The sequence below is a fragment of the Schistocerca nitens genome, chromosome 1, assembly GCF_023898315.1.
Source record: "Schistocerca nitens isolate TAMUIC-IGC-003100 chromosome 1, iqSchNite1.1, whole genome shotgun sequence".
Classification (NCBI taxonomy): domain Eukaryota; kingdom Metazoa; phylum Arthropoda; class Insecta; order Orthoptera; family Acrididae; genus Schistocerca; species Schistocerca nitens.
Genome location: NC_064614.1, coordinates 935,534,050 through 935,548,870, shown reverse-complemented (window position 1 = coordinate 935,548,870; position 14,821 = coordinate 935,534,050). Strand labels below are relative to the sequence as shown.

Below are 14,821 nucleotides of genomic sequence, written 5' to 3'. Positions count from 1 at the left end.
TTGAAAGCTCGCGATTTAACCCAGATCCGACGCGACAGGTTAAGTGAGGATGCTTTGTACAAGGATGTCGTCGCGAGAAACTTCCATCTCATACAATAGGTATTCAAATTCTAATAGCTGATCACTAATAAAGTTCTCTATAGTAACATTTCAGCTTTAAACACCCCTCCTACTTAAGGGGGGTAGGACGCCAAACGGGCCGACTTGGAGCAGGAGAGGCACCACAGGACATTTTACTTTCCACTGTTTATACTTTTACAAATAAATTCATAAAACTTTGTCAGCATGGCCAGGAAGGATTCAGGGTTCACACTAATAGCAGTGGAAGTTCGAAAACATAAAGAAATAATTTTTTTTTACATGTGAAATTTCATCACTTTTTCACTTACTAATGGCAGCATTTGTTGCTATAGGTACTCTTTTCTTCATAAGTAAGAGAGATTCTTCGATGAATTTTGCACAGCATACAAACCATACTTAAAGGTGTATGAAACTCCAGAATTTTCCACATCTATTAAAAACTGTGGTAAAAATTGAGGTAATTAACTATAAAATTTAAGTTTTTTCTAAACATGAAGTTTAAAATATAAGAGCTCATCCGTTTTTCCATAAATTAAATAGATTCTAGAGTTTCATACACCTGTAAGCATGGTATGTATGCTGTGCAAAATTCATCGAAGAATCTCTCTAACTTATGAAGAAAAGTGTACCTATAGGAATAAAGGCAGCCATAAGTAAGTGAAAAAATGATGAAATTTCACATGTAAGAAAAAATTATTTTGTTATGTTTTTGACTTTATTTGTAAAAGTATAGGCAGTGGAAATTAAAATGTCCTGTGATGCCTCTCCCGATCCAAGTAGGCCCGTCTGACGTCCGACCCCCCTTAATGGTCGGTATAAACTGATGATACCCTGGGTGTCGTCGGACTTCGTGGGTGCAGAATTAGAATAAGACATCAGCGCCGTCTGTGGTATGCTAGGTGATGCTACAGTGGCGTACCCGGATGGGTTTGCGCTGCAGCGCCCAGGGGTTGAGCACGGAGCCGCTCTGCGCGATGACGCGGTGGAAGAGGCCGGCCGAGAGCGGGCTCAGCATGTGGTACTGCGCGCACGCCGCGCCCGAGCCGGCGCCGTACAGCGTCACGCGCGACGGGTCGCCGCCGAACTCGGCCGCGTTGCGCTGCACCCACTGCAGCGCCATCACCTGGTCCTGCGGGCGAGAGCCGCGTTACACGCTGGCACTGCTTCATCCGGAACCCGTCACAACCAGTTATAAATAAACAGACAACGTAACTGCTGAGTGTTCCATTTATCAGATGACCGGCTGTGCGGCGCAGTAGATGCCGGGCAGCGGACGCTCCGTTGCCCGGCGATCAGATGCCGTGTCGCCCTTCTACTGCTGCGGTACGACATGACTACATTTAATATACACTACTGGCCATTAAAATTGCTACACCAAGAAGAAATGCAGATGATAAACGGGTATTCATTAGATAAATATATCATACTAGAACTGACATGTGTGCCGGCCGCTGGTGGCCGAGCGGTTCTGGCGCTACAGTCTGGAACCGCGCGACCGCTACGGTCGCAGGTTCGAATCCTGCCTCGGGCATGGATGTGTGTGTTGTCCTTAGGTTAGTTAGGTTTAAGTAGTTCTAAGTTCTAGGGGACTTATGACCTCAGCAGTTGAGTCCCATAGTGCTCAGAGCCAACTGACATGTGATTACATTTTCATGCAATTTCGGTACGTACATCCTGAGAAATCAGTACCCAGAACTACCACCTCTGGCCGTAATAACGGCCTTGATACGCCTGGGCATTGAGTCAAACAGAGCTTGGACGGCGTGTACAGGTACAGCTGCCCATACAGCTTCAACACGATACCACAGTTCATCAAGAGTAGTGACTGGCGTATTGTGACGAGCCAGTTGTTCGGCCACCATTCACCAGATGTTTTCAATTGGTGAGAGATCTGGAGAATGTGCTGCCCAGGGCAGTCGAACATTTTCTGTATCCAGAAAGGCCCGTATAGAACCTGCAACATGTGGTCGTCCATTGTCCTGCTGAAATGTAGGGTTTCGCAGGGATCGAATGAAGGGTTGAGCCACGGGTCGTAACACATCTGAAATGTATCGTCCACTGTTCAAAGTGCCGTTAGTGCAAACAAGAGGTGACCGAGACGTGTAACCAATGGCACCCCATACCATCACGACGGGTGATATGCCAGAATGGCGATGACGAATACACGCTTCCAATGTGCGTTCACCGCGATGTCGCCAAACACGTATGTGGCCATCATGATGCTGTAAACATAACCTGGATTCATCCGGAAAAACGACGTTTTGCCATTCGTGCGCCCAGGTTCGTCGTTGAGTACACCATCGCAGGCGTTCCTGTCTGTGATGCAGCGTCAAGGGTAACCGCAGCCATGGTCTCCGAGCTGATAGTCCATGCTGCTGCAAACGTCGTCGAACTGTTCGTGCAGATGGTTGTTGTCTTGCAAACGTCCCCATCTGTTGACTCAGGGATCGAGACGTGGCTGCACGACCCGTTACAGTCATGCGGATAAGGTGCCTGTCATCTCGACTGCTAGTGATACGACGCCGTTGGGATCCAGAACGGCGTTCCGTATTACCCTCCTGAATCCACCGATTCCATATTCTGCTAACAGTCATAGGATGTCGACCAACGCGAGCAGCTATGTCGCGATACGATAAACCGCAATCGCGATAGGCTACAATCCGACATTCATCAAAGTCGGAAACGTGATGGTACGCATTTCTCCTCCTTACACGAGGCATCACAACAACGTTTCACCAGGCAACGCCGGTCAACTGCAGTTTGTGTATGAGAAATCGGTTGGAAACTTTCCTCATGTCAGCACGTTGTAGGTGTCGCCACCGGCGCCAACCTTGTGTGAATGCTCTGAAAAGCTAATCATTTGCATATCACAGCATCTTCTTCCTGTCGGTTAAATTTCGCGTCTGTAGCACGTCATCTTCGTGGTATAGCAATTTTAATGACCAGTAGTGTACAAGCAAATAAATGAGATTCTGGAACTACTTCCCATTATATTCCACCCATTTCTGACATCTAATCAAGAATTATTAGTCTCACGATGTAATTCTCTCTAAGATATTGAATTAACTGAATCACGAGTATTATCCTTGAGTTCCTCTATCGCGTGAGGATTTGTTGTGTACACTTTGTTCTTCAGTGCACCCTACAAATAAAAGCTGCACGGAGTTAAATCAGGACTTCTAGTGGGCCATATATTGTTACTAATCACACTTTCGTCCAACACATCGTGAATTGCGTGCAATAAGAAACGTTGGCCGTATGAGCCCTTGCCGAAACCTGTCGAAAAAATGCGAAGCCTCGTTCTCTTTCAATCAGTTCATTAAAATACGATTGCAAAATATTTTACATATATCTTTACTTGTAACTGTGTCATTAAAAAAAACTGGACCTGTTACTCTGTCACCGTTAACTGCGAACCACACACCTATTTTCTGATCATGAAGAGGTTCCTCATGAAGCACAACATGTTTATCTGCGCTCCTTTGTTGACAGTTTTGGGAATTAACATACAATACGATACAAAGAGCTAGTTGTATTTCAAAAGAACGGTATTATCTCTGTCTGTGCTGGTTATGTTTTAATAGACCGTTTCATTAGAGGTAAATCATGATCTTCGCACACATTATACAACCCACAATTCTTTTAAAAATCGATGTCGATGATACGGGTCTCTACTCCTATTTCCTTTGTCAAGTACTGCTGTGGTGTGTGCAACTTTGTAGTTTCTAGATACGGATTCGTTGCCGAGCGAGCATTTGTGGGCTGGAAATGGTACCCGATGATGGAGCAAAGCCTCCAAAACGCGTCGTAAATAATACTAACTACAGGTGTTCCATTTAACTGATGACCGCCTGCCCGGGGTATTGCAGGCAGGCCACGGTAGTCTCGCCTGCCAGTCGAATAGGTCCCGCGGGACAGCACTATGCCGAGGATCGTCACGCCTTCCCTCCCGGAAAGCAGTGCGTTAGACCGCACGGCTAACCAAGCGGGCAACTACCTCTTTAGTCACAAGAAGTAATGAGTGGTATCGACAGGGGATCTCAAACTGAATCCATATTTCTGGATTTTCAGAGGTTTTTCACACCATTCCTCACAAGGGGAATCTAATAAAATGGCTTGCCTACGGAGTGTGACTTCAATTCTGCTACTCCATTCGTGATTTCCTGTCAGAAAGGTCACAGTACCTAGTAATTGGCGGCAAATCATCAAGTAAAAGATAAGTAATATCTGGCGTTCACCGACGAAGTATTATAGGCCCTCTGCTGTTCCTAATCTACATAAATGATTTGGGAGATAATCTGAGCAAACCTCTTAGATAGCAGATGAAGCTATCATTTACCGTCTAGTAAAGTCATGATAAGAACAAAACCAATTGCAAAATGGCTTACAAACGATATCTGTATGGTGCAAAATGTGGCAATTGTCTGTCAGTAACTAGAAGTGTGAGAGCATCCACATGAGTACGAAAATTTCGGTTACATGAGAAATCACAGAAATTTATAGGCTGTCAATTCAGCTACATGTCTAGGGATAACAGGTGTGAACAAAGTAAATTGGACCGATCACATAGAAAACGTTGTGGAGAACGCGAATCAAAGACCATTGTATTTGCAGATGAGGAGATGCAACATACCTACACTAGAGCCAGATACGGCGTGTCAAACCTCATACGTGCCAAGTGTGCGGGCCGCATGTGTGCCTCGGCTTTGCTTATTCCTTTCCGAAAGCACTTGGTGCAGCGCAACGTTTCATTTAGTACGATACTGCCGTGTGTGTAGTGTTAAGAAGGACGAAAAACCATCGGCACAAATTTTCGTTTTCGCCATCCCCTTGTACAGCTAACGGTATCTCGTATTCGCAACTGCAAATACATTTATTTTATTTCATTTAGTATTATAGTGTGGCGACTTTTGTTCGGCACAACTCGCTTCAGTTCGGCATAATCGTGGTGTCAGCGCTGTGTACACTACATTATTTGTTCGTGGGATGAAGGATGTTGACAGGCCAGTCGCTGTTTCCACAAAAAGAGGCAGTGCAGTGATCTATTGCCACAAACTTAAAAATGAATGGGAATGTCAGAAGAAAGTGATGAGTATTCTCATATCTATTATGCAGTAGCATAATCGACAGGCACTGCGAATTTGCTGTGAAACGGTATTACAATACCACGGAGGAAGAATTTAAAGATTTAGCTGACAATAAAAGACAAAAAATTACAATGATCGACAGACAGTATTTATACTTCTATACCTCACGAAGCACTTCACGCTAAATTTGCAGGCATGGAGCACTTGAAGTAATTGGTGGTATGAATAGCAAAGTTTCTGAAGTCACACACACAATCACTCCACCGTGATTTGCAATAGCTCTCGATGGAAAAGAAGGAAAACTATGGAGCCTTCAAATATTACTCCAATGTACATTAATTAAATCAAGCGGCATGGGTGGGACGATTTTCCGATTTAAAATCCGCTGTTGTCGAATTTATGAAGCAACGAGGAGGGCAGGACTGAAAATTAGAACATTGAGAATGGACTGAACGCTTCGCATGTTAAGTGGGGAGCTGACTACACGCTGACCACAGTAAGCCGCTGTAAAGTGTGAAACAACGTATTTCTGATTTGATTTGGATGAATTTAAAAACAAAATCGCATTTTAGAGGGGACCAACTTTGACAAACAAAGTTCAGTTCACTAGGCCTAATGACACTAAAGAAAACGCGAGATTTGAAGAATTCATTGTGGCATTGAAAAAATTACAAGGATCATTTCCTGAACTTTTGAGGACACTGCCAATCTTACATCTGTTTTAGAGCTATTTTTGAGACAGTTTGGCTGCTCAGTTTAAAGCGTCCCTATACTTGTATAGAAGTAACTGACTGATCTGAAATGTAGTTCTTGTTTTAAAAGAGTTCACGCATGTTACGCCCGGTCGGTCAATAGAGGGACGGTTAATGCTGGTTACGGGCGAGGCTGTAGTCATAGAGAGAAATAAGTAAAGCCATTTCACAAAAAAACTGTCAATTTGCAGAGTCTATTCAATGTAAGAGCTGCTATCTCAACCGACAATAAATTCTCTAATAAGTTGAGTGATTAAGTTGCCTCAAAGGCATTCCTGACTAACATCAACCCAAAGGTAACTAACTCTCAAAGGTAACTAACTCTCACGACCGTTGCAGCGTCTATTTAAAGCTAACTTGATTTGCATCCACATAGTGGTACTACCAGGGCCAGTCTCACGCGATTACCAACTTTATTTTATAACGCGCAACTACTCCTTTGTGTCGCGATTTTGTTCCGTCAGTGTAACTACCCTGCCGTGACAATTACATAATCAATTATCTTCGCCGAGGCTTACCAATGTCTTGAAATATGCCTGACACAAAACAAGATAATTAGAGGATTACCGGTACCAATTTGAAATTCTGCTGAATTTTGTTTCACATCGTCTTCTCCATCGTGTATATTATGTGGAGAAATTTCTTTCATTTTATGTCCAAGGTGCAAAACAAGTTATGTTTTAAGAATTATTGTATGGATTATCATTATTGTAATGACTTTGTATCATAATAATTAGTTGTATACTATTTTACATTAACAAAATACGCGTATGTGAAACGGTAACCTGAAAAAAAATTAAAACGTAAAATAAAAATTTAAAACAAATACGAATAAAAAAAATAATTAGAATATTAACGACTACTTAGATACTTTAATTAGGTATGTTGAAAATAATTCGACAGCATATTGTCTACAACTTATTTGCCAAAAACGGTATTTCACAAACTAGCTTTATTACACATGGAGCCATGTAGCTAGAAAACTTCTTTGATTTATGTTGTAACAAGTGTTTTCGTTTTACAAAGTTAATTAATGTTGGTGGGGTGATTTTAAAAATTTCAAATTATTACAGTACTTGATTATGCAGTTTTCAAGAACATTAATTATAGAACAACTTTTATCTGAAAAACATTTTTTATGCAGCGTCGTTTCGAAGATATTCACTTCAAACATAATATGCCAAATTATCTTTCAGGGTGCGTTTTACCCCTTCAAAGTGGAATCGGGTAGAAACAAAAGAACACGTATTGCATTATTTTTTCCCCTCCGCACACCCGCCAAGTTTCATCAAGATCCTTTATTTACCCCTGGGAATGTTCCCTTGTCCACTGCACTACTTCACTGCCTCATGAGACACAAGAATGAGAACGGAATATCGTGGCTACGGATGAACAGAACTACGATTTGTGAATCATTCTTTTTAGCGAAACACCCGCAAGAGGTAAAATTTAAATAAAAATCTTTAGCTTTTTCTAGAATTGCCATCGGAGACTGATCAAATTCTTATTACGCCTGTATCTCAGCAGGATGTAGCTCCCCATAAATTTCCATCATAGCTCGTCAGAATCTCACCCATAAGTTAAGGATACCGTGCTGGTAGTTTCCCTGATACCTGCGCTACGAATTCACCTGAAATCAACGCCGTACACACCTGTGCATGGGATTTTGTCAAGACCGTTGTGTACAAAATTAAACCACTAGCCTGCACAACGTATGTGAAGAGATTATGGAAATGACAGCAGCAGATCTGATCAACCGCCGTGTTCCGTGTTAATGCCGTAATGTGATCTCTGCCTCTGCGCTTTGACTCGCGGGGCGATTATATTGACTACATATCACCGCATTATGTATGTTTCCAGTAACAAGCAAATTTTTCACATAAATGAGTTATTGCCTGTGGAGTAACTGCGCTACCAATAGAGTCTAAATTATCGTAAATTCATGGCGACTTATTATGTGATAAATGTGCATGGTACAGGGTCTGCTCCTATTTCGAGGCACATGGTTAAGGAATATTAAGTAATGAAATTTTGACAGAGACCCACAAGATACGTTTGTTCACTTTCACCTCTCGTTACGTCTCGTTCCCATACCCCACGTTTAGGTTTCCTAGTATTTTCCAAGCCCTTGAATTTGAACGCCAGGATACGACTTAGCACTGTCCGTCAGTTAGTGTCACCCATAACCAGAATAATGTAAAATAACATCGTTACATTGAGGACGAACACGACTTTTCACATCAGAAACCCTGTGAATATTTAAAACATAGACATCGTTGCATAGACTTCGGTTAGTACGTCATCGAGATTTGGTACTGACCATTCCAAGTATAAAAATTTCAATTTCTATTTATTTTCACTCGGGTGTCTGGCGTATTGTTTCCTCTTTAATTATTGCTAACGCATTACGACACTTTGGAGTTCACTCATTTAGTTAATTTATTTTTGTCCTTAAATGCCATCGACATCAAATAAATTTGGCACAGGCCAAAAAATACCGTTTTCAACATTAAAGGAGAAACTGCTGGCTGCATAATGCATTATGAAAGCTTTTATTGTCGGAGAAATCAGTTGCAGTTGTTAGTGATGGATTAATTGTTTATCCGAGCAATGTTAAACGAGGATCACAACAAATTACGGGCAATGCCTGCTGGCTGGAAATTCAGGCCTTGATGCAGAAATATTAATTGTAATTGGGAATTGCCCAGAATGGAAATAACATATTGCATTAGGCAATGATTACTGTGTCGGCACATGTAATTGCTATTAGGCTGAACGAAAGTATCTGCTGGAGAAATTATTAAATGATACGTGCATTTTGTGAATATTCGTACTGAGTGAACACTGATATTGGAGTGCTGCTGATAGATGGAGACTAAGAACGCATATTGTATTCTAAATTTACATTGTACGCTCGACAGCTGTAAGTAATTCTGTGTACACAGTTTTGGCTTAAAATAGTTGTCTTTAAGTCTTTAAGGAAAGAAGAATTTTTCAGGGTTGTGATACTGTGAGCAGGAACTTTTCGATAAGTTAATCGTTTCTTAAAAACGGTCATTCGGAAGGAAATTCAATGTGGTGATACGAATACGAATGTAACATGTTTCTAACGCGTCTCAAGTTAGGGAACAAATACAAACGTAATGTCGTGTTTACATCATCCTGAATAACAAGATATTTATTAATCGAAAACTATCACAATTACTGTGCGTCCTAAAAAAATATGTATGTTTATTCATATATTTATTTTCACTGATAATATCTTCAGGCGTTCTCATACATCTAATCAGGCATGGTCAGAGGTTCTATTTACAGTTAACTCTGCAATGTACATAGTCCGTGGGTTACTACTACTGCTGCTACTAGTAGTAATAATAATAATAATAATAATAATAATAATAGTTGCCACAATGAATAGAAATATTAAAATAATGTCAGCCCTATCAACATTGTTTCAAGTTTATTTCCTGTCATATGGGAGTAACGACATGCTTATGCAATGGCATCCTAGCAATACTGAAACAACAGAATCCTCAGAAAAAAATTAACTAGTCTGGTCCGAAAGAATACGTTACAGCTAGCAGAAGAGAGGGAAGTAAAAAAGTCACAGGGAGCTACACCGGTAGTCACAATAAAAGCATTTATCAAGTCTAGAATGTAGGGCGTATTTGAATCAGACGCGCCTTACTGAGTAAACTGCTCCAAATTGCTCCAAAACTTACCGAAACGGACGAGTTAGCCACGACGCTTCACGTGTCAGATCTCGTCAATCATAATGTCTTGTATTCTGACATAGCCCCTTTAGGTCAATCCAGATTTCTTTTCCTCCAGTGAGGAGGTCGCATTCCTCCAGCACTACTCCTGAACGTCTGCAATACACCTATCTACCCTTCGTTAAACTTAAAAAAAATCTTTGTCACCCAAAAAGATCTTTAAATTTTTTAATAAACGGAAGTTAGAGGTTTGTGCACAGGGGCGATATTCTAACAATTTGTACTTCAGATCCCTCCAGCCTTTTTTCCGCTTAGAAAGAATATCACTGTGGAAAATCCCTACTGTATCCCAGAAAACACTGATCATTCCTGATCTGGTTGTTCAGATCAAATTACACTCTTTTTCTATGCTGCGTTGGTAGCTTGTTTCGTTTCTGTCTCAGTCACAATAAAAAATTGGTTTACAAGATTGATTCTCTATAAAACAGCTCAAACTAATATCTTGAATTATTGCATTTAACCATCTGATATTGTTCTTCTTGTTGAACGACGGCCTTGCCGCAGTCGATACACCGTTTCCCGTGAGACCACCGAAGTTAAGCGCCTTCGGGCGTGGTCGGCGCTTGCATGGATGACCATCCAGGCCACCATGCGCTGTTGCCGTTTTTCGGGGTGCACTCAGCCTCGTGATGCCAATTGAGGAGCTACTCGACCGAATAACAGCGGCTTCGGTCAAGAATACCCTCTTACGACCGGGAGAGCGGTGTGTTGGCCCCACGCCTCTCCTTTCCGCATTCTCCACCGAGGATGACACGGCGGTCGGATGGTCCCGGTAGGCCACTCGTGGCCTGAAGACGGAGTGCTCTTTTTGTTGAACGACGTGTTTCTAGAGAATTAATTCCCATCTCCAGGTTCAATGTCACAGAACTACGTTGACCGTATTTCCCCACTAAAATACAGGGTGACGCAGGAGGAATGATCAGTATTGAGAGATATGACCGGAATGATTATTCGATGGGATACCAACCTGACTGTCGCCCGCCATATGGCGCGACAACCAGACGTGATGCTCTGCGGTACCATTTCTTTTGTTAACAGGACCCTTTTAGTTGTCATCCGTGGCACCTTTACAGTACAGTAGTGCGTCGAGGATATTCTCCGCCCAGTTTTGTTGCCTTTCATGGTAAGCTTTCCTGGGCTTACATTTCAGCAAGATAACGCCCGCCTGCACACGGCGAGGGTTGCTGCTGCTCGTCTTCGTCTTTCCAAACACAATCTTAACTAGAAAGATCGCCGGATCTCTCCCCAATTGAGAACGCCTGGGCCCCTCGACCAGTTCGGGGTTTTGACGATCTAACGCGTCAAACTGGACACAATTTGGCACGATATCCCTCAGGAGGATGTCCAACAATTCTCTCAATCAGTGCCAAGTCGAATAACAGCTTGAATATGGTCCTGAGGTGGCCCAACACCTTATCGACTTGCTGAATTTATCAAGCTGATTCTCTAGAATAAATCATCCAATTATTTTCTGAAATTGTAAAAATTTGTTCGTCTGTACACGTACTGTCATGCTCAGAAGTATCCCAACGACGCGTATTGCGTTTCAGGTAATTTAAATCCAGCTCACATAACGTAACTGTCTTGCAAGTCCTCTAATCGCATTTCGGTATAGTTGCTTCACTATACAAAATGGTTGCCGCATGTGACCTCTAGAAAATACTGTTCTGTATGGAAATTAACTCCAAGTATAAATTAACACCACGATACTACAAATATCAGGGAACACATGAGACAGTCCTTAAAGCTCATAAACTCGACTTTATAGCAAGAAGCGACATTTCTAAACTATTGCCACTTTCACTAGTACCTGACACAAATAATACCCGCAACTATAACACATCAATCAGTCCGTAACCTTACTCAAAAGTACACTCTCTTGCGAATAAGAGATTTTCAAGAATATCTGGATTCTCAAATCTCTATGATTACGCAAGGTATTCCTAGCATAGGATTCAATGAACTGCCTTCAAGCTGTCTCTCTACCGTTCCACTCTCGTCTGGCGCGCTGATCACTTAAATTTTTCTGTGCGAGCCCTGATTTCTCTTATTTTGTCGTGATGATCATTTCTCCCTCTGTAGGTGGGTGCCAAAAGAATGTTTTCGCAATCGGAGGAGAAAACTGGTGACAAATTTCATGAGAAGATCCCACCGAAACGCCTTTGTTTTAATGATTGCCACTCCAATTCACGTATCATGTCTGTGTCCCCTGTTTCGCGATAATACAAAACGAGCTGCCCTTTTTTGAACTTTTTCGATGACATCCGTCAGTTCCACTTGATGCGGATCCCAAACCGCACAGCAACACTCCAGAATAGGGTTGTGCATATATTTGACTTTTAAATGACACGACGAAATGTTTTGTTCTAGATATGCATTGAGACCCAGTACTAACTAAGCAAAATACGAGGCGTATCGGAAAGTAAAGTCCGATCGGTCGTGAAATGGTAACCATGGTGAAAATGAAAAATGTTTTATTTGCAACATTTAGCTACAACTTCCAGCTAGTTATCTACATAGTCGCCGACCGAACTTAGACATCTGTCATAGCGTTGTACAAACTTTCCAAAGCCATGGTCACAGAAGGCAGCCGCCAAAGCTTTCCGCTAATTCTCTACGCTCGTCTACAGCTCGTTGTCTGTGCCAAAATGTTGACTTCATAGCCAGTGGTTCGTGTACTTACAAGGGAACCTCCCCATCGCACTCCCCTCAGATTTAGTTTTAAGTTGGGACAGTGGATAGGCCTTGATAAACTTAACACATATCAATCGAGAAAACAGGAAGAAGTTGTGTGGAACTATGAAAAAAATAAGCAAAATATACAAACTGAGTACTGCATGTGTAAGATCTAGGATAATCTGAACTCAGGAGCGCCGTGGTCCCGTGGTTAGAGTGAGCAGTTGCGGAGCGAGAGGTCCTTGGTTCAAGCCTTCCCTCGAGTGAAAAGTTTATTTTCGCAAAGTTATGATCTGTCCGTTCGTTCATTGACGTCTCTGTTCACTGTAATAAGTTTAGTGTCCGTGTTTTACGACCGCACCTGAAAACCGTGCGATTAGTAGACGAAAGGACGTGACTCTCCATTATTCACTGACCTTGTTATTGAAGTCGCGAGCTATATTTGCTGGATTCATATTGTCCACGGAATATATCTCACATATTTAATGTACTCCCGTCCAAAGTAGCGAACAGTCAACTGCCAGCCAGGGAGCCTAGTTAGCAGGAATACTCTCTCTTCCGTTCCCTGTAGCCAACTGACGTCGTGTGTTTCGATGTTTGTTTAGGTGTAGCGTCCCCATCCTACGGCGCAGTTACCTCGCATCGGACGGACGGACGCACAGATAATAATTGTCTGAAAATAAAAAATTAAACTTTTCACTCGAGGGAAGACTTGAACCAAAGACTTCTCGTTCCGCAGCTGCTCACACAAACCACGGGACCACGGCGCTCGTGGCCTGAGAACATCCTTGATGTTGCCTATCTTGCGCATGGACTACTCAGTTTGTATATTGTGATTATTTTTTTCATAGTTCCACACAACGTCTTCCTGTTTTCTCGATTGATCTGTGTTCAGTTTTTCAAGGTCTATCCACTGTGCCTACTTATAACTAAATCTGAGGGAGTGCGATTAGGAGGTTCCCTTGTTAGAGATGAAACGCAGAGGAAACCATTTACGGGTTGTATTGTGGATTATCAAACACTTCCCATCGGAAACGTTGCAGGAGCGTGTTCATTGATCCTGCAGAATGCGGCCGAGAATTGTCTTGAAGACGGAAACGCATGAGAGTTATGTTATATGGGCTGCATACCTTCAGGCGAAATTCTCTCCAGGCCCATTGCGACAGATACTATTGACCTAGGCATCTTTATGTGCTCACTGTGCGTTAAGAACTCAAGAGAACGACATCAGGCTATCGACAGGCGTAGTAGAGGCGCTGCTCAACACATCTGTGCAAAGCTTCATCGGATTTTAACAGTGCTTTCCATTTCGTGACCTATTAGCCCTTACGATCAGCCCTTACTTTTCAAATATGCCTTGTATATGTGCCTGACCGAGATTCGACCACGGCACTGATCTACATTGCTGATTCACAATAAAGAGACGAGGTATAATACATTTTTAGCCAGTATCAGTTAGCAAATCTGAATTTTAAATTAATTGACGAAAATGTCTGAACTGCGTCGACACAGGTATCTAGAACCAGTTGTCCCTGTTAATCAAACACGAAATATGTTACTTATGGTTTCATTCCCAAATAACAAACTTGAAATGAGATAATGTATGTGTTGGATGGCGATTCGAAAACAGCGCCTACTCTGATTGTTATGAAAGGACAGTCTTTTCCAGACACCAAATTTTCTCACCAGTAGTGTGATGTTTTGAACTGCACTGACGCGAAAATTAACAACTTCTGACTCCCCGGGATTCAACAGACCTTAACTATAGATTCTTTCGCCATTAGCGACATTTGCGCATTTTTGTACTAGAAATGACGTGACGAAGAGTACAGTGATGTCTGGGAGTCTGATCGTTGTTCACTACACAAAAAGACAAACTATCAAATTTTGTTTCACTATCAGCTAGGAGCGCCAAGTTTGAACTTGAAACGATGTGACGAAAAGATCTGTGTCTCTCTGGGAGTAGAACTCGTCATACATCATTACTGACCATGATTGAAGAGACTTTAAAAATGAAAGTAAATTTCCATCAACAGTTAGGTGTGCTCATGCTTAAGCCTGATAGGACATTATGAAAGTTTTTGTGCCCAGCCAGGATTCGAACCCTGACACGCGCCTTACGCAAGAACTTCAGGAGATTATAGCCTTGAGCAAACAACGAATTGATAGCACTATTCTTCACGAAGAGGTCAAACCCCATTCAATACTTAGCACGTCTTTTTTCACTGCTTTATTCGTTAGATAATGGTAAAATTCTAATTATAGTTAACAATTTCATAGTTTGCGTGTTTCGGGCGTAGCCCGTGATCGCAACATCATTTAAAAGGATTTCATACATAGTTTTTGTTTTTATAACGGCAACTGCCGAAAAGAGATGATGAATAAAGAAATATACGAGGTAAATTCAGCAATTAAAGAGAAAAAAATGATGTAGAAAGGTAAAAGTTTGCAA

General features: G+C 42.0%; 1 protein-coding gene across 1 annotated transcript in view; it reads right to left on the bottom strand.

Moving 5' to 3' along the window:
- LOC126213347 (venom carboxylesterase-6-like) overlaps positions 1–14,821 on the bottom strand; it is a 193,692-nt gene that overhangs the window by 69,941 nt on the left and 108,930 nt on the right. The window contains exon 5 of the mRNA XM_049941080.1: positions 1,001–1,210. Coding sequence (XP_049797037.1) covers positions 1,001–1,210 — 210 coding nt within the window. The remainder of the gene's footprint in view (positions 1–1,000; positions 1,211–14,821) is intronic.